Source organism: Salmo salar, chromosome ssa28 (assembly GCF_905237065.1).
Source record: "Salmo salar chromosome ssa28, Ssal_v3.1, whole genome shotgun sequence".
Taxonomy (NCBI): domain Eukaryota; kingdom Metazoa; phylum Chordata; class Actinopteri; order Salmoniformes; family Salmonidae; genus Salmo; species Salmo salar.
Window position 1 is genome coordinate 22,258,504 of NC_059469.1, and position 20,625 is coordinate 22,279,128.

Genomic DNA, 20,625 nt, shown 5'->3' on the forward strand with positions numbered 1-20,625 from the left:
ACCATACCATTCAAAGGCACTTAAGTATTTTGTTTTCACCCTCTGTATTCACCCTTTGTATTCACCCTCTGAATGTCTCAAGGCTTAAAATCCTTCTTTATCCTGTCTCCTCCCCTTCATCTACACTGATTTGAAGTGGATTTAACAGGTGATATCAATAAGGGATCATAGCTTTCACCTGGATTCACCTGGTCAGTCTATGTCATTTAAAGAGCAGGTGTTCCTAATGTTTTGTACACTAAGAGTAGTTGTTCACAAATAATCCCCACAAGCATTGTAATACATGCCATTTAGCAGACGCTTTTATCCAAAGCAACTTACAGTCATATGTGCATACATTTTACATACGGGTGGTCCTGGGAATCTAACCCACTATCCTGACGTTGCAAGCGCCTTGTTCTACCAACTGAGCTACAGGACCTTGTAGATTAGTGACCTGAGTGCAATGACTCAAAACCACTAGACTAGACAAGGAGGTACAGTTCTCCTACAATACAGGGAAATACTGAAGTTTGGTGTAACCACCATGTCAATGACCTATAACCTCCACAATTGAGCTTTTGGAATCCGATATCAGAGTTCCCAATGCTTTTACTCCATTTCCCAAAATATGAATGGAATGGAACGTCCCCAGCCCCACAGCGATCAATGGACCATGAAGATCTAGGATTCCCATGCCCATTGACCATTCCCCACTTACCATCCTTACTCCTGCTGTGGTAGAGGAGAGAGGGAGAGAAAGCATTAGACAGTAGAACATGGAAAATAGAGTGAGAAAAAGAGATTGAGACAGTTTGGCTCGAACAGAACATCACGTTTGGCCCAGACAGCTCAAACTTAAAGGATTATGGGAAAAACAATTAGCGCTTAACAGATCAGATCACAAGAGAGTAGATGGACTTTATGTCAGAGGTGAGAGGTCAGTTGTGAATGAAAGAGTTTTTCCACTAGAGATCTGCCTGGAGAGGGAGAGAAGGTGTCTCTCCTTTTTCACAAAATCAAGGTCTTATCTGCTGGCAAAAGGCCTGTAAAAGCTGAAATATGCCATGCTCTTTCGGGACTTAACTAAATATATATTTTCATCCGGGGTTCATGAATTGCACATGATGCTCTCAATGTGTTTGAGGGTGAGAAGTTCAATATTTATACATGTGTCGGGGAAGGGGGGAATTGGAGAGCAAGTGTTTAATTAGTGCAGTATTTAGCAATAGTACAAGTCTAGTAGCAGCAGTCGTGATGTGTGTGTAGCATGAATGTATATCAGTGGAGGCTGCTGGGGGGAGGACGGCTCATAATAATGGCTGGAATGGAGTGAATGGAATGGCATCAAACCATGTGTTTTATGTATTTAAGACCATTCCACTCTTCCGCTCCAGCTCTTACAAAGAGTCCGTCCTCCCCATTTAAGGTACCACCAACCTCCAGTGATGTATATGTGCGTGAGTAATTTAACTACATTTTGCAGTAGCTTGACGAATGGTTGAACTAAATTCAAATACTGTAACTACACACTACTTTATTGGCAAAAATAAAACAAAATATGGGTGAAGTAGGCAATCATTTTCTTTCTTTTTTGGCATCAGATCTGCCTTATTCTCACTTTAAACATACTTTTTGTGTCTACTAGGCTAAATTACACATTCTGTTAACATCTGACTCCAGAGTAATCTGTTCTTGCAATTTTTTGTCTATGACATTTCAGATAAAATATATGATAATTTATCACTAAGTAGTTGTGATGTAGTTAACTACTTTTCAAAGTAACTTTAGTTGTGTTAAACTAGATTTTTCTTAAGGGTAGCTTTACTGTAGCTAAACTTCTTCCAGTGTGAAGTAATTGGTAGCTTGATAAACTATATTTTCAGAGTAGTTTCTCCAACACTGTGTGTGCGTGAATGTGTGCAAGAGACAGAGAGAGAGACAAATAGAGGAGGAAAAAGCGAGACAGAACAGTGCTAACGGGTGTCTGTATTTCTGTGTGTTGCAGAGTCACTGAGCTGATGGGCTACAGTCCTGAAGATCTGCTGGGCCGCTCTGTCTATGAGTTCTACCACGCCTTGGACTCTGACAGTGTCACCAAGAGCCACCAGAACCGTGAGTGTCCACACTAAAACTGACTACACTGAAAAGACATCCGCATGCTTCACAGCTGAAACATTTTGGAAGAGTTTGTGCATATATTATGACGACATGTTGTGAGGTTTTTGTTCGTTTTGGACTTCGGCAAGGGTTTTTTCGGCCTTTGGGCACAACATATTTTATTCAAGGCCAGCCGAAGTTCTGGAGCCAAAGTCTACACCCAATCATCCGTGATTGGTCAACTGTAGGGATTCTTCAATAAAATCTTTGTCGCCATTCAATGAGTGACGACTCGTTTTCATGCAAAAAAAATGTATTGTTAGATGTAAAATTTCACCACTAAGATGTCCTCAGCAAAAAAAAATACAACATTAATGACAGTTATCTTAGATTAATTCGGACTATTTTGAAGAAGTGTATACTGGCTCTGACTTCTCAAAATGGACAAACAGTACTATTGTGCTTTTTTCTTGTTTTTCAAGTGAAGGTCTTTTAATAAGGGAGTATGCGAGCACACCCGTTCAGTTTGCCTAGCCGACTTTGGCTAGCCGCCAGCCGAACTGAAGCATGCTGACTCCTTAACTCAGGGATGACAAAGAGCATGCTGACTCTTGACTCAAAGCCTGACAACAGATAGAATGATTTTGAAGTGGGGGGAAATGTCTCATCCACGTGTTGATGACCTTAAATCTCCTCTTCTTTCCCTGGTAAAGCTCTGTATGAACCTCAGCTAGCTACACACACATTTACACACACACACACACACACACACACACACACACACACACACACACACACACACACACACACACACACACACACACACACACACACACACACACACACACATATTAACACATACGTACACGTCTGCAATTGCGCTCGTAGGCACGCGCACACACACACACACACACACACTATCCACCCAGTTCTGTTGTGAAAAAGCAGTCTCTTAGCCCTAGGCCCGTACTTAATGAATTACTCTTACATAGGGACTCTAATAGCCACAACATGTGAGCCTGCTAAAAAAGAAAGAGGGAGAGAATAAAAAAGAGAGAGAGAGAGAGAGAGAGAGAGAGAGAGAGAATCTAGCAGAGCTGCTTCTTAGAGAACTGGGTGGATGGTCCAGTCTTAGATGCTGCGGCCTGGTTCCCAAGCTCTCCGGTGTCACTGGTGTAGGAGAGAACAAGACAAGGCTTTACAGTAACAGTGCCAGAGCAGCACCACACTCAGTCTATAGGAGACCGTTACTGAGCTCCCTTTCTCTGCATTTTATTAAAACCATTAATCCACTTCATCGTTTTTAGATTGTTGCCTTAAACGAAACACAAAAAATACGTTTTTGTTATGTTTGTGATACTGTAACAGGCCGTATTCAAATCCCTGTAGATTTCTATCCCTATCCCTCCTTCTCTGTTTATGTATATGTATTGATTTTACCAGCCCAGAGATGAAACCCAATCCATGTTGACGTCCACCAGCATCTCTAACACAGAGATCAGCCCCCGGCCCAGCCCAGCTCACACACAACACTCTCACATCACATCTAAACCCCACTAGGCCCCTCTCTCTCTCAGCCAAATTACATTTCAGATGCATGTGTGAGTTATGACTATAATTCAAAACAGGCCTTATTACATTAATGAGGCTCTGTGGACCTGGGCCGGTATTAAGATGTCTTCAATCCCATTAGGGCTGACCTGTGACGGGGGAGATAAGAGGAGCGCAGGGCGTCTGTGATGACAGGGGACCAGGTGTCCCACATTGCCCCTGTAATGAGGCCCTCCAGTGGGATGGCTTCTGTCCCCCAGTGACATTTACACATCATTAAAAGCCTCTCTCTGTAACAGGAGAGAGGGGAAAAAGAGAGAAAAACAAGCCAGGGTCTGGATTGTGTTGTTTGCTGAAAGCAAATCTACCTGGAGCAGGGACAGTTCTGTGGGCTTGTGTGGTGGTGGTGGTGGTGGTGGTGGTGGTGGGAGTGTGTGTGTGTATATATGTGTGTGTACCCCTCTATGTTTGTGTGTGTTTGTTTACGTCCTAGTTGTGGTAGCTCTACTCTCAACACATCAAGTGAGCTCCAAGCTCCTTGTTACAGTCTATGAAACCGCATCCATCTATCAGTGGTGTGGTTAGCCCTAGCAGACTGAATGCACTGGGCAGCCAGCCTCCTCCTCCTCCAGAGAATAGCCTCTCTATGTGGCCCCCTTTCCGGCCCAGAGACACAGACGGCCAGGCTGGGCCGGGTCTCTGCGGCAACGTGACTGGCCAATAGAGCAGCAAATGCTCTGGTCTGTATTTACTCGCTCTAATCCTGCCCTAGGATGAACCCTACGACCCCAGGCCTGCTGCTTTCCCACGCCAGTCCTGGGCCTGGGCCAACCCACACTGAGGACAGCAGCTAGGCCATCCCCTCCTTCTCTCCCCTGATACTTATCTATCTCTCTATCTCTCCTCACCCTTACATGTCTCTCTTCTTCACCCTCTTTCTTAGTGTTACCCTGGCCTGAATCTCTCTCCTCTTCACCCTCGTTCTTAGTGTTATCCTGGCCTGAATCTCTCTCCTCTTCACCCTCGTTCTTAGTGTTACCCTGGCCTTAATCTCTCTCCTCTTCACCCTCGTTCTTAGTGTTACCCTGGCCTGAATCTCTCTCCTCTTCACCCTCGTTCTTAGTGTTACCCTGGCCTGAATCTCTCTCTTCTTCACCCTCTTTCTTAGTGTTGCCCTGGCCTTAATCTCTCTCCTCTTCACCCTCGTTCTTAGTGTTGCCCTGGCCTTAATCTCTCTCCTCTTCACCCTCGTTCTTAGTGTTACCCTGGCCTGAATCTCTCTCCTCTTCACCCTCGTTCTTAGTGTTACCCTGGCCTTAATCTCTCTCCTCTTCACCCTCGTTCTTAGTGTTACCCTGGCCTTAATCTCTCTCTCCTCTTCACCCTCGTTCTTAGTGTTGCCCTGGCCTTAATCTCTCTCCTCTTCACCCTCGTTCTTAGTGTTACCCTGGCCTGAATCTCTCTCTTCTTCACCCTCTTTCTTAGTGTTGCCCTGGCCTTAATCTCTCTCCTCTTCACCCTCGTTCTTAGTGTTGCCCTGGCCTTAATCTCTCTCCTCTTCACCCTCGTTCTTAGTGTTACCCTGGCCTGAATCTCTCTCCTCTTCACCCTCTTTCTTAGTGTTACCCTGGCCTGAATCTCTCTCCTCTTCACCCTCGTTCTTAGTGTTACCCTGGCCTGAATCTCTCTCTTCTTCACCCTCTTTCTTAGTGTTGCCCTGACCTGAATCTCTCTCCTCTTTGCTCTGCTATTTGCTCTCTGAGTTGCTCTTCGTTTCACCTCCATCCAGCTAGTTTTATACTGAATCTCTCTCTCTCTCTCTCTGTACAGTGTGCAGTAAAGGTCAGGCAGTGAGTGGACAGTATCGTATGCTGGCCAAACATGGAGGCTACGTGTGGGTTGAGACCCAGGGCACAGTCATCTACAACAGCCGGAATTCCCAGCCGCAGTGCATCGTCTGTGTCAACTACGTCCTCAGGTAGGGTCAAAGAACAAGCAGAAACAGAACATAGGGCCCATTAATCTGAGGTTCCCAGACCATAAACCTACTGCTGGATGAAATAGCATGTTTTTTCACTGGAGATCCTCTATTGAAAGTATTTTTGAGTCCAGGACTAGGCCTAACCTGTGTCCAGGAAACTGGCCCATTATGTACAATATTGGGGGGAGGAAGGGATTGTGGAAGGCTGCTGATTCAAATGTGAGATTACAGTATGACAGTAGCTTCATTTTAGTCGTAAAATCTGGTGGTAACATAACACACCCCTGAGGTATCCCTCTGTCTCTCTGTGTGTTTTTTAGTGACGTGGAGAACAAGTCCATGATCTTCTCCATGGACCAGACTGAGTCTCTGTTCAAGCCCCACCACATGAACAGCTTCTTCACCCAGAGTGGTGCTGCAGTGGCCGCGGAGCCCATCAAGACCCTGTTCACCAAACTCAAAGAGGAGCCAGAAGACCTTGCTCAGCTGGCCCCCACACCTGGAGACGCCATCATCACCCTTGACTTTGGTCAGAACACTCCCCAATATCGCCCATTCTGCTTTAGATGTCTCCCTAACCATACCAATATCTTCCGTTATACTGTCCATTTCCCCCTATCCATACCCATATCATCCCATTACTACAATACATCTCCCCAATGCCATGCTCCATGTCACATGATATGGTAGAAGTTAAACATGTAGTTATAGTTATGCCGTCTCTAACGTCGTCCCCAGACTCCAATTGCTGACGCATAAAGTACATCTATGTGAAAACTATTTCTAAGATGCGTACTTTCAGATTTTCCTAACTCACTTTCTTGTTTAAATCACTTACGCTGATCACACTTTGAAGTCCACAATGAAGGAAGGAGGTTCTATGAGTTAAGCTAGATGGTGATGGACTGACAGATCAGACAATTAAAAACAGCGGTTGTTTCGTCCGCTCCAGCCATAGACCAGTCAAGTCCCGTTCTGAGGCACTGTGAAACCAGACGGTTCTACAGAGAGATTACACCATCTCTAGTTTAAGGTAATGGCTTAAGTTCTATGAAAACAGGAATACTAACCATCTACTGTTTATATGATTGTGTCCTACAGGAAGGCCACCGTTTGAGGAGCCTCATCCTCCTCTTTACCCCAAGATGTCTCCCCTGCCCCCTCCGGCCCCCCAGGGCTGGGGCAGTGATGCCCACAAGCCCTGCCCGGCAGGAGACATGTCCACCCACATGGCTGCCACCTTCTCAGTGCCCCAGAACCCCACACCAGGCAGCGCCACCCCCAGCACTGCCCCCCCTAGCCTGAGCAGTTGTTCCACGGTATGTAGCTGCTACTGTCCCTGGTGTCCTTTTTCACTCTTCTATCATTCTTCTGTCATCTACTATTTCATTCACCAATACCACGTCCGCTAGCACAAGCCTTCATTACCAGTTTTTCTTCCACTGCAAATGAATGTGACTCATGGTTTATGTATTGTGTTTTGGTACGCTTGTGTGTGTTCGTGTTTGTGTGTGTGTCACAATGTGTGTGTGTGTTTGTCACCATGTGTGCGCTTGTTTGTGCATGTGTGTGCATGTGTGATGGAGTGGGCACGGATCCTGGGTGTTTGGGACAGGGGACAGAGTGTGGTGAGAATGGAGGGGGTGGATGGTTGGAATAAGCAGTGGTCACTAGTTACTCAGGGCTGAATGGAGCTTTTGTCATGTCATGTCCTCTCTCTCTCTCTCTGTCTCTTGGTCTCTCTCTCTTGGTCTCTCGCTCTCTCCCTCCTCTCTGTGGGTACAGCCCAGCAGCCCAGGGGATTACTACAGCGAGAGAGAGAGTGACCTGAAGGTAGAGCTGACTGAGAAGCTCTTTGCTCTGGACACAGAGGGGCCCAAGAGCCCCGGCAGCACCCAGGTCAGTCTCACTGGCACTTCACAAACCCACTACTCAACCAGTGTGCATGAGATGGAGGGTAGAGACATTCGTTCAGATTTACATTTATTTGAAGGGCAATTCTGCCACTTTTCAACTTCATATGCATTATCTCCATCACTGCATAAAAAATAACATCATGCTTCTCTGTGTCATCACAGGGTATCATTAAAAGTAAGAAAAACTGTGATTTTCAAAACCTGCAACGTGTTTCCAGCTGGAGGGAGGGTATTGTCGTGTCTTTGGCTATGCCGGATTAAGTGATATGACATGCTAACTTATAAAATGATTTCTCTGTAATTAATATTACCTGATTAAGCTAATCATGTAAATTTAATTAACTAGAAAGTCGGGGCACCACGGAAGAACGTTTATAGAGCTCTTATCTTCCGAATAAACTCTTAAAATACTTTGTAATATTTTACCTCGATAGCAGTCAATATTAACCCTTGTCTTATTTTCAGTCTCATAATGAAAGTTGTAAATTCTTGGCTATCTTCACGAACCCTGGCTAACAAGTTGAATCAGCAATACAAAATTGGGTTTAATTATTTATTTACTAAATACCTAACTAATCACACAGAATTACAAATACACCGAATACATATGATGTCATACAGAAAAAGTCCTGGTGGACGGAACCTATATGAAAGCTAGTTATACAAAGGAAAGGGGGTTGGGCTTGAATGAAAGAGCGGGAAGATTTAGGAACACAGAAACAGCAGCTATGCTATCGTAAATACATTATCTTATGCATTCTAAATTACCGCCCATTTGGAAAAGGAAAATGCAATAAATATTTACTCTGAGCTGCGCTTCGGTAGATTGGTCATAGATGCTGGCCGGGTTGGCCAACAGATCTCCCTGTTTTCGGAAGAATGTCAATGGTGGTCCATTGGATACGTGGTGGTATCTTCGTCTGGTTGTTAGACTGGATCCGTCGTCCGTCCTTTCCTAACCCACGTTAGCAGCGGCCGCTGCTAACTCAACGGCTAGGAAGTAGCACTTCTGTAGTGAATAAGCTCAAAGTTCATACCAGTTCATACCAGAGCTCACGCCGAGGTTGGCTTAGTTCTGTACTTGACATGTGTCCTTCTAACGTAGAGGCTGCAGACCTCCCGTACTGGAACAACCTGGTTATCTTTTCGTCAAAGGATTATATAGTGGAGAGGGGGAGGGAGGTGTTTCATCGTTTATAACCCCTGTCTCTTCACAGGGTTGGGCCACTGATCGAGCAGGGCACTTTCCTTATGAAAACCCAAATCTCTCATTCGGAAGCTAAAATTACATTTCATCTCCTAACAAACATTTTCAATATCAAACATTTCAATTGCATAACAATTCCATGTGACTCTGATAACTAGAGGGTGTATACTTTCTCAGGTACAGTTTATGTCGTCCTGTCATCAGTCATAATGTCTCAGATGACAACCGAACTGACATCCATACTCATTACGTTCCCAAGCATATTTCCAACTGGTTTTATTACCAAAATATGGTTCCTTTTCCACATTTGTTTGATGTTCCCAGACTCTCTATATTTAACACAGGCTATTCAAGTCCTTCAGTAGATTCAGAGAGGGGAAGAGAGAAAGGTATTTATGGGGGGGGGGTCATAAACCTTACCCACAGGCCAACGTCATGACAGTATTGTCTTGCTCCCTATGTCACCGCCAATCTCATAGTGTTAGAAAATCACTGTTTTTTAAAATGTTTTCAACTTTAACTTTATATTTCTTCTGCTAAACATAGAAATGTACCGTTTTAACATATGTAGACACTGGTATTGTGTTGGAGATAATGAAAATGAGGTTGAAAGTGGTGGAATTGCCCTTTAACCAAAGTGTGCAGTAGGGTTGCTTTCTGGTCTGACTGTATTTTGGACACTTTTTGTCTTGCAATGTCCTAATGCACTTCAGAAGTTTGATTTGATTTGATGTGACCCTCTCAGTCAGCCCTGAGTGATCTGGACCTGGAGACCCTGGCTCCCTACATCCCCATGGACGGAGAAGACTTCCAACTCCACCCCATCATTACTGAAGAGGCCCCTGGAGGCCCCGAGGGGGCCGCTGACCAAATGGGACACCGCACCACACAGAACGGGTTCAGCAACATCGCCAGCCTCTTCCAGCCCCTGGGATCCCCACAGTCTGCCCACTACCAGCCCGCCAAGTGGGCCCCAGGAGACAAGAGAGGCCCCAACCACAGTGAAATGAGCCCCATGGACTCCAGGTCTACACTGCCCTACACAGGCCCTGCACAGATCACCCCCTACCACACCCTAGCCAGCACCCCTTTGTCCTCCATGGGCGGACGTCAGAACCTGCAGTGGCCCCCCGATCCCACGTTACACTACCAACAACAAGTGGACGCCATGGGCGGAAGCCACTCATGTCAGAACATGCCAGTCAACAGGATGCACAAGCAGAGGTACTATAGTGGACCTTCAGTGTGTCTGTCCTACTGATTGAATTCAGTTCCTGTACTGATGGTTGTTAGAGCTAGAGTTGATCTACAGAGATGGTGAAGTAATGTGATGTTCTTCTGCAGGTCAATGGAGAACTTTGTCCAGGCCTACAGAGACATGAGTCCTGCTAGAATCGCCTTAGCCAACAACTTCAAGCGCTCCTTCACGCAAATGGCAGTGGTACGTTTACCCTCTCACTGATTTATGACCGTAGGCTATGATGTGTGTATTCAGTTTGTGTGTGCTCACTGTTAAATATTTCATGAGAGTTGTATTAGATGTGGAAACTACAGACTGGTTTTGACTAAGTTTTCGACTGTAATGTGTGTCTGTTTTTGCGTTTATCAGGGTGACACCACTCTGAGTACGCCATCAGAGATGATGTGGAAAAGGATGAGGAATGAAAGCTGTGCCATCCTGGATAGATCTCTCAGCACCAGCTCACTGGCAGGTACTGGATGGTGGACAATGTGGGACATACAGTGTGCAAACCAAAATGCCAAATATCAGTTATAGTAAAAAACATAGTAGAGAAAATATAGCAATATTGAACTCATCTTAATATCTCTCTTCCTCTTTCTTTTACAGATAAAGATATGTGCATACATGGGGGTGTTGACCAGTGTCTCAGCCCCCTTCAACGGCACAGGAAGTCCCAGTATCCAGGATGTGGAAACAGTGCACCTAAAAAAGCCTTCCCCGAACAGTGGTGCAACTACAGAGAATACCGTATGCTGCCCTCTCCCAAAACAGAGGGTAAGCCTGGCATTTTTATTTCCATTCTAATGCAACTCCCATGTGTCGTATGTCATTTAAAAGATTGACCAGTCAAACTAGTAGCAACCAGTTGGCCAGGTTGTGACCAGGCAAAGAACATACATTAATGTTCACATGGGGATCTTGACAGTTTATTTAACTAGGCAAGTCAGTTAAGAACAAATTCTTATTTACAATGACAGCCTAGGAACAGTGGGTTAACTGCCTTGTTCAGGGGCAGAACGACAGATTTGTACCTTGTCAGCTCAGGGATTTGAACTTGCAACCTTTCAGTTACTAGTCCAACGCTCTAACCACTAGGCTACCCTGCCGCATGTTCAAATCTATTTTTAGAAATCGATTTGGACAAATGATATCCTTTGTTTTGTAATCGCAGTCCTTTTCCATGACTTGGCACCATAGTCAATTGACTGTCCTCCTCAGATGAAGGTTGATTGGCTTTTGCCCCAAAGCCATTTCCTCCCTACTAACGGACTGTCTACATGTTTGTTGTGTGTGTGTAGGGGTTGCCAGTCGGCTGTTGGGCCCGTCCTTTGAGACCTATTGTCTGCCAGAGCTCACCCGCTATGACTGCGAGGTCAATGTCCCTCTCCAAGGCAACCTGCACTTGCTGCAGGGCAGTGACCTACTGAGAGCCTTGGACCAGGCCACCTAGACCCAGCCCTTCACCCCCTACTCTCCTACCCTACCCTCCCCTGGACCAGGCCACCTAGACCCAGCCCTTCACCCCCTACTCCCCTACCCTACCCTCCCCTGGACCAGGCCACCTAGACCCAGCCCTTCACCCCCTACTCTCCTACCCTACCCTCCCCTGGACCAGGCCACCTAGACCCAGCCCTTCACCCCCTACTCCCCTACCCTACCCTCCCCTGGACCAGGCCACCTAGACCCAGCCCTTCACCCCCTACTCTCCTACCCTACCCTCCCCTGGACCAGGCCACCTAGACCCAGCCCTTCACCCCCTACTCTCCTACCATACCCTCGCCTGGACCAGGCCACCCAGACCCAGACCTACACCCCCTACTCCCCCGACCCACCCACCCTACCCTACCCTGGACCAGGCCACCTAGACCCAGCACTACACCCCCTACTCCCCTACCCACCCTACCCTGGACCAAGCCACCTAGACCCAGACATATACCCCCAACCACCCTACCCTACCCTACCCTGGACCAGGCCACCTAGACCCTGACATATACCCCCAACCACCCTACCCTACCCTCCCCTGGACCAGGCCACCTAGACCCAGACAAATACCCCCTCCCGTACTTTATCTTACCCTACCTAGACATAGCCCTCACCAACTTCACCTCTACCCATCCTTACCCTCCAATAGTCTTAGCCAATACACCCTAGACTAACACCTCTCTACAACACTGACTGACACCTCAGCCAAGCCCCTTCCCCTGTCCTAAAGTCCTGGCACATCTAACATAGTACTACTCCACCACGCCCCACCCACCCATCCTACCATACCAAGCCCCATACAAACCTGTTTCATCATCAAAGCCACACATACCCTGCCTCCTCCTAATCCCTCCACCCTACTGCCCATATGTATCATTAGAAAAATGTGTGGCTTCTGTTCTATTTTTGTTGTCTTTATCATAAATTATATACATGTATCATTTTTAGTTATTAGTCTATTTCTGTTAAAAGATTTGATCTGTTTCAGTGTTCTCAAGCTCTATTCTGTCCCCCAAATTGTGTGATCTGTAGCATACTTTTCTTCTTTCACTGTCTGTCTGTCTGTCTGTCTGTCTGTCTGTCTGTCTGACAATATGACGCTGTCACAGACACACTAACAAACAAAACAGTCTGAAATCCAGATTAAACTTCACCGAATGTAAGCATAATATCCAGGGTTTTTTTTATATACTTTTTTGTTGTTCTTTTACTACCCTTTCCCATTCCTTACTGTCTAGTTTCCTTCAGTCACTGGTGTCTGTTTGCATGCTTCTCTTGTTTCCTCAGTGTGAGCTCTCTGGATAGTTACAGTGCTTGTCAGGCCATGACGTTGATTGGTCAAATCAGAGCGTGCCCCAACATAGGGAGGAGAGTGCTATTTTTGGTACCTTTTTCATGGCATTAGAAGTCATATCAGAATCAGAGAGACTTTGGCCTAGATCACAGGAGGCTGGTGAGGGGAGGACGGCTCATACTAATGACTGGAATGAAGTGAATGGGATGGTATCAAACACAATAAAACCATGTGTTTGATGTGTCAATACCATTTCATTCATTCCATTCCAGCCATTACTAGGAGCCCATTCACCTCAATTAAGGTGCCAGCAGCCACCTGTGGCCTAGATTCACTAAGATCAAGCGTTAACCGGTGACAGCCGAGACCTGCATAGCTGGTGTTTTAGCGGTGTCGCAGGTTTAACTGCGTTACAGCTGTTAAATAAGAGAGGTTGCTCGTGTGGTCATTGTCACGAAGCCACACCGGTCCCACTCGCATTACAAGTTCAGAACGAGTATGTCTAGGTTATATAGAAATTACATCACACTCAAATTGAGAATCATTAAACGAAATAATTAGGATTTCTATCAGCCTAATCGAGGTGTAAATTAAATATCACATTCCAGTGTTTGAACTTGTAAACAAGTTGTAAACAAGGCTGCATGGGATTTCTCTTAATGCGACTCCGTGTAGCCAATGGCAATGTCTGCCCTTAGGTATAATGCCGGGAGCCGCTTGTGGATTTGACCACCTCCGACACCGCCAAAACAACTGCTATGCAGGTGTCGGCTGGCCCTTAGTTTAAGAGATGGCAACTCGCTATCGACATTGAGACTCTTTTTCTGTATTCCTTCTCTTTCTTTCTATTTCCTTCTCATTTTTAGGTATTTGTCTTTGTGTGGTGACCACTTAAAAGTTTGAATTTAGCTTTGTACACACATATATGTATTTAAAGACAGGAGCTATAAAGTTTCTACTATAATGTCAAGATAGTGTTTTAGTGTTTATGTGCCTTGGTACTTTGTCTTATCTACCCAGTAGATGCAGATTGTATTCCTGTGTTTTAGATGTTACTCCATAGTGCTGGTGTCTGTTTTGTTTTGTTTTTAAGTGGAATTCTTTCAGAGTGTATGCACAAGTATAATGAAATTGTTAGCAGGCCAGTACTGATCTGTTGTTGCGCTTTAAAGAAAAAAGAAAACGGAGAGGAAAAAAATTATACAATTTTCTAAGTTCCACTTTTGACATGTAGCATTTTGAATATTGTTAACAAAAGAAATTGACACAAAAGTAATATCTTTCAACAGTATCTAAACAGGTGATGGTGCTTTATAGATATAACCATCTTGCATTTGTAGAGGCAACTTTATATGTTTCATGGATCCACTTTCAGTAACAATGTATTTTGATGTTATTGTTTATTTTTCTTGCTGAGATTGTCTTTAAAGGTGATTCCTAACAGACATGATGTGCCTTAACATTGCCTTAAGGTTGTCTCAATGTTGATTCAGCCCAGTGTTATGCCCTTCAAATGCACAGATTGTAGACGTAGACGTACAGTAGATTGTCCAATAAAACTACACTAGCCTATACAAATCCAGATGTTTAGCTTGGAGAGCTCTAGTGTCAGATCCAGTATGTTGAGTAGATGTAATTAGAAGTCCAGTCCAAACAGAGAGACGCTCTAAAGGAGAGAATTCTAGAAAGATGAAGAATCAGATTCAGCACATGGACCTATGTGTCTGGGACCGTGTTGATTTAATGCGGGTTTAGGTTGTTAAGAAACCAGAGGCTGTAATGTGGTGTAGAAGGGGGGTAAATTAGTGAGGGTGATACACTAAACACTGTAAAGACCAATCGTCAAATACTCAGGCACTTCCCTTGACAGCTTGGTAGAACATGTTTTGTCAATACAAAAATCTCAAAATTAAAACTGTTGAATCTAAGATTATTTCTGGGTTAGACGGCGCAATAGTTAAATATAGACTTAGAGCAATGGGTGGCAGATACCTGTTGAAACCTGTTGAAACAGATGCAGGTGGTGATAGAGCTATGAGACAGAGACGGAGATAGAAGTGAGATGGAGAACTGAGGGACAGATAGAGAGGGACTGTGGTGCTGAACTGTGACTGACAGAGAGAGATACATCCTGCTCAGCCTGCCCACTGATGCACTGATCTCTTCACACGCTACTTCACTCAGTAGTCAGCTCATCTCTCTCTCTCGGTCTCGCTCTCTCTCTCTCCCCCCCTCTCTCTCATCCCTCTCTCTCTTTCTCTTTCCCTCCCACGTTCATTTTTTAGGTACATCCCTGCCAAGTTTAGCCACCTTGTCAACCCTAGCACATTCTAACAAAGACAAAACATTGCTTCCACTGTTAATGGAAATATATCGACACAGTGAGTTCCTCCAAAGACATGAGAAAAAATGCTCCTTGTTTTCGTTGAGCCAAAGTGAATGGAATGTGGGACGTTTCCTCAAATTACCCACGTCCCAGATAAATTAAACACAAGGATAAAATGTTAGGATGTATAATTGTATGTGTTTATTTATTATGTGGGAACAATGACAAATTACAGATAGTTAGATCAGACCACTCCATTAGCTGACAAGTATCTGGTTTTGGTCCCTATATGCGCTGTCTAAAACCCCCAGATATGCAGTATTTAACATGAAAAAGTAAGCAAAAATCCCATGCTTTGCATTTGTTATATTAAACTTATATGAGATTAAATGTCTCGTTATTACTTGAATTCTAAGCATTAGAAGAAAACCAAAGTAAGATAGAGATTAAGTTATCTGCCTCGAGGCCATGCTCCTGTTCCTTATGGAGAGGAGGCTGGCCGTGCTCCTGTTCCTTATGGAGAGGAGGCTGGCCGTGCTCCTGTTCCTGACGGAGAGGAGGCTGGCCGTGCTCCTGTTCCTGACGGAGAGGAGGCTGGCTGTGCTCCTGTTCCTGACGGAGAGGAGGCTGGCCGTGCTCCTGTTCCTTACGGAGAGGAGGCTGGCCGTGCTCCTGTTCCTGACGGAGAGGAGGCTGGCCGTGCTCCTGTTCCTGACGGAGAGGAGGCTGGCCGTGCTCCTGTTCCTGACGGAGAGGAGGCTGGCCGTGCTCCTGTTCCTTATGGAGAGGAGGCTGGCCGTGCTCCTGTTCCTGACGGAGAGGAGGCTGGCCGTGCTCCTGTTCCTGATGGAGAGGAGGCTGGCCGTGCTCCTGTTCCTTACGGAGAGGAGGCTGGCCGTGCTCCTGTTCCTTATGGAGAGGAGGCTGGCCGTGCTCCTGTTCCTTACGGAGAGGAGGCTGGCCGTGCTCCTGTGCCTGACGGAGAGGAGGCTGGCTGTGCTCCTGTTCCTGATGGAGAGGAGGCTGGCCGTGCTCCTGTTCCTTACGGAGAGGAGGCTGGCCGTGCTCCTGTTCCTGACGGAGAGGAGGCTGGCCGTGCTCCTGTTCCTGACGGAGAGGAGGCTGGCCGTGCTCCTGTTCCTGACGGAGAGGAGGCTGGCCGTGCTCCTGTTCCTGACGGAGAGGAGGCTGGCCGTGCTCCTGTTCCTGACAGAGAGGAGGCTGGCCGTGCTCCTGTTCCTGACGGAGAGGAGGCTGGCCGTGCTCCTGACGGAGAAGAGGCTGGCCGTGCTCCTGTTCCTGACGGAGAAGAGGCTGGCCGTGCTCCTGTTCCTTACGGAGAGGAGGCTGGCCGTGCTCCTGTTCCTGACGGAGAGGAGGCTGGCCGTGCTCCTGTTCCTTACGGAGAGGAGGCTGGCCGTGCTCCTGTTCCTGACGGAGAGGAGGCTGGCCGTGCTCCTGTTCCTTACGGAGAGGAGGCTGGCCGTGCTCCTGTTCCTGATGGAGAGGAGGCCGGGATGTCAGATGGAACTGCAGATGGGGTGTGGCCTAAATTGTGCTCCTGTATGTGAAACGAGTAGGCTAGAGGAAGTCCCAAAATGGTAACTGCAGAAGGAAGGCTATCCACTAGCTGTAGCTACTGTGACACTTGAAGGGCCCAAAAAGTAAACATACAAATATGAATAATTGAACAATCTCAGTTCTCATCCTCTTTAAAGACAATATCAGCATTCTAGGCTACTAAATATAATGAGGGTTGTTTTTTCCTTGGGATATGTTCTGCTTTTATCCATTACATTTGTGGATGTCTTATAGTTATTTTAGATCAGTGGTTTCCAACCTTTTTTGGTTACTGTACCACCAATTGAATTTTGCTGTGCCCGGAGTACCCCTGAAGTACCCCCTCATGTGCATTTTACCAGTAACCCTATGGTCTCATGTACATTTTACCAGTAACCCTATGGTCTCATGTGCATTTTACCAGTAACCCTATGGTCTCATGAGCATTTTACCAGTAACCCTATGGTCTCATGAGCATTTTACCAGTAACCCTATGGTCTCATGTGCATTTTACCAGTAACCCTATGGTCTCATGTGCATTTTACCAGTAACCCTATGGTCTCATGTGCATTTTACCAGTAACCCTATGGTCTCATGTGCATTTTACCAGTAACCCTGTGGATAGGCCAAGTATGCCCAGGAGTCCTAGTACCCCTGGTTGGGAACCACTGTTTTAGATGATCCTATGATTTATATTGAATTCATATTGACATTATTATATTGTTATTATTTTTGTTATTACTGTATGGGGAACTGAACCCAATAAGAAGACGTATTTCTGCACTGATATCTTATTAAAGCGAACTGATCTTACCTGCCGTTTGTGATGTGATACATGTTTCATTGCTTTATTGTCACAGGTCAGTTCCAGTACCATATTTACAATGTGCAGGGATACTGGAGTGGTAGAGGTAGATATGTATAGGAGTAAGATGACTACATGTAGGTATCAGGATGTATGATAAACAGAGTATAACAGAGTATATGATGTGTGTGTGTGTCTGTGTGTGTGTGTGTAGAGTCAGTATGAATGTGTGTGTCACGTGTGAGCAAATTAGGTATGTGTGTGTGTGTGCATAGAGTCAGTGCAAAAATAAAACATATTAACACTTCCTATACAGCCTTCATAATGCATTATAAGCACATTTACAATGCCTTATGAGATACTATATTCCTAATGCATTTTAATGCACAACATCTTCCATTGGACCCGCCAACATTCTAAAATGAAATTCCTATTCACAAAAGACAGGAACTTCATAATGACTGTCATCCAGTGCTTTATGAAAACACTCTCCCTTCTACATAGATATGTAGATCTATTGATATTTGAGCAGTGTCTTATAAAACTGCGAAAGAACATTCCAAAGACACTCACTCACAGTTGACATGGGCTATTAACTAGCTTTTTATATCTATATTCATATCCATCACCTGTTCTGTTGTAAGTTATGCTTCCTGCGAGCCAGCTGTCTTCTGTTTTCTTTAGTCGGGTTTATCTGCAGCTTTTAAATCTCATATAATTCAGTCATATTAAAAGTGCCACTCTCATACAGTGGTTCTTACTTTTGTCCTAGACAAACACACATTGCAGTCAACTCTGACAAGTGCCTGCTGTGGCAGGGTTAGCGTAAGTTCACTCCTCGGGAATAACAACAACACTGCTCCCAGTCACATGAACTTTCTGACACCTTAAGTTTCTTTTGAGACAAAAGCATTTGAAAACATCTAGAAATGTTTCCACATCATGTCTCATCCTGCACTGTGTATGGTTGGTACAGAATTAATCTCGGCACCCAGAACAAGTCTTGTCTGCATGCTGGTCTGGCCAGTTACTCCATTTGGTTCTGGGACGAGAAATAAAATAAGTACTCTGTTATAACACACTATTGCGTCACTCTTTATCACGTAGACAACCAGTGCACCATCCATCCATCTATCTATCCATCTATCTACCTAAAAAACATGAAAATTGTGCCGTCTGGTTTGCTTAATATAATTTATACTTTTACTTTTACTTATGATGCTTAAGTATATTTACTAACTACATTTACTTTTGATACTTAAGTATATTTAAAACCAAATATTATAGACTTTTACTTAAGTAGTATTTTACTGGGTGACTTCCACTTTTACTTGAGTCATTTTACATGAAGGTATCTTTACTTTTACTGTGACAATTGGGTACTTTTTCCACCACTGAATTGAGGTAGCTATGTACTGTACATATACAGTTGAAGTCGGAAGTTTACATATACCTTAGCCAAATACATTTAAACTCAGTTTTTCACAATTCCTGACATTTAATCCTAGTAAAAATGCCCTGTCTTAGGCCAGTTAGGATCACCACTTTATTTTAAGAATGTGAAATGTCAGAATAATAGTAGAGGGAATGATTTTATTTCAACTTTTATTTCTTTCATCACATTCCCAGTGGGTCAGAAGTTTACATACACTCAATTAGTATTTGGTAGCATTGCCTTTAAATTGTTTAACTTGGGTCAAACGTTTCAGGTGGCCTTCCACAAGATTCCCACAATAAGTTGGGTGAATTTTGGCCCATTCCTCCTTTGACAGAGCTGGTGTAACTGAGTCAGGTTCGTAGGCCTCCTTGCTCGCACAAGCTTTTTCAGTTCTGCCCACACACGCTTTTTCAGTTCTGCCCACACATTTTCTATAGGATTGAGGTGAGGGCTTTGTGATGGCCTCTCCAATACCTTGACTTTGTTGTCCTTAAGCCATTTTGCCACAACTTTGGAAGTATGCTTGGGGTCATTGTCCATTTGAAAGACACATTTGTGACCATGCTTTAACTTCCTGACTGATGTCTTGAGATGTTGCTTCAATATATCCACATAATTTCCCTTCCTCATGATGCCATGTATTTTGTGAAGTGCACCAGTCCCTCCTGCACCAAAGCACCCCCACAACATGATGCTGCCACCCCCGTGCTTCACGGTTGAGATGGTGTTCTTCGACTTGCAAGCCACCCCCTTTCTCCTCCCAACATAACAATGGTCATTATGGCCAAACAGTTCTATTTTTGTTTCATCAGACCAGAGGACATTTCTCGAAAAAGTATGATCTTTGTCCCCATGTGCAGTTGCAAACCGTAGTCTGGCTTTTTTATGGCGGTTTTGGAGCAGTGGCTTCTTCCTTGCTGAGCGGCCTTTCAGGTTATGTTGATATAGAACTCGTTTAACTGTGGATATAGATACTTTTGTACCTGTTTCCTCCAGCATCTTCAGAAGGTCCTTTGCTGTTGTTCTGGGATTGATTTGCACTTTTCGCACCAAAGTACGTTAATCTCTAGGAGACAGAACGCGTCTCCTTCCTGAGCGGTATGACGGCTGCGTGGTCCCATGGTGTTTATACTTGCGTACTATTGTTTGTACAGATGAACGTGTTACCTTCAGGCGTTTGAAAATTGCTCCCAAGGATGACCCAGACTTGTGGAGGTCTACAATCTTTTTTTCTGAGGTCTTGGCTGATTTCTTTAGATTTTCCCATGATGTCAAGCAAGGAGGCACTGGGTTTGAAGGTAGGCCTTGAAATACATCCACATGTACACCTCCAATTGATTCAAATGATTTCAATTAGCCTACCAGAAGTTTCTAGAGCCATGACATCATTTTCTGGAATTTTCCAAGCTGTTTAAAGGCACAGTCAACTTAGTATATGTAAACTTCTGACCCACTGGAATTGTGATACAGTGAATTATAAGTGAAATAATCTGTCTGTAAACAATTGTTGGAAACATATATTGTGTCATGCATAAAGTAGATGTCCTAACCGACTTGCCAAAACTATAGTTTGTTAGCAAGAAATTTGTGGAGGGGTTGAAAAACAAGTTTTAATGACTCCAACCTAAGTGTATGTAAACTTCCGACTTCAACTGTAGGTAGCGGTAAAGTGACTAGGCAACAGGATAGATAATAGACAATTGCAGCAATAATAGACAGTGTGCTGTAAATGTACTCTATTTA

At 44.8% G+C, this 20,625-nt stretch overlaps 1 protein-coding gene across 3 annotated transcripts in view; it reads left to right on the forward strand.

Annotated features, from left to right (window-relative positions):
- The window catches only part of LOC106589722 (endothelial PAS domain-containing protein 1), a 59,449-nt gene extending 43,980 nt beyond the window's left edge, over nucleotides 1–15,469 (forward strand). For 2 of the 3 annotated variants that reach the window (XM_014179994.2, XM_014179995.2), the window contains exons 7-16: nucleotides 1,988–2,094; nucleotides 5,461–5,608; nucleotides 5,932–6,140; nucleotides 6,713–6,930; nucleotides 7,397–7,510; nucleotides 9,480–9,958; nucleotides 10,079–10,175; nucleotides 10,344–10,446; nucleotides 10,584–10,751; nucleotides 11,276–15,469. In XM_014179994.2, the coding sequence (XP_014035469.2) occupies nucleotides 1,988–2,094; nucleotides 5,461–5,608; nucleotides 5,932–6,140; nucleotides 6,713–6,930; nucleotides 7,397–7,510; nucleotides 9,480–9,958; nucleotides 10,079–10,175; nucleotides 10,344–10,446; nucleotides 10,584–10,751; nucleotides 11,276–11,427 (1,795 nt within the window). In that variant the 3' untranslated portion in view covers nucleotides 11,428–15,469. The remainder of the gene's footprint in view (nucleotides 1–1,987; nucleotides 2,095–5,460; nucleotides 5,609–5,931; nucleotides 6,141–6,712; nucleotides 6,931–7,396; nucleotides 7,511–9,479; nucleotides 9,959–10,078; nucleotides 10,176–10,343; nucleotides 10,447–10,583; nucleotides 10,752–11,275) is intronic. The other variant, XM_045710198.1, reaches the window with a different exon arrangement.
- The last annotated feature ends 5,156 nt before the right edge of the window (nucleotides 15,470–20,625 follow it).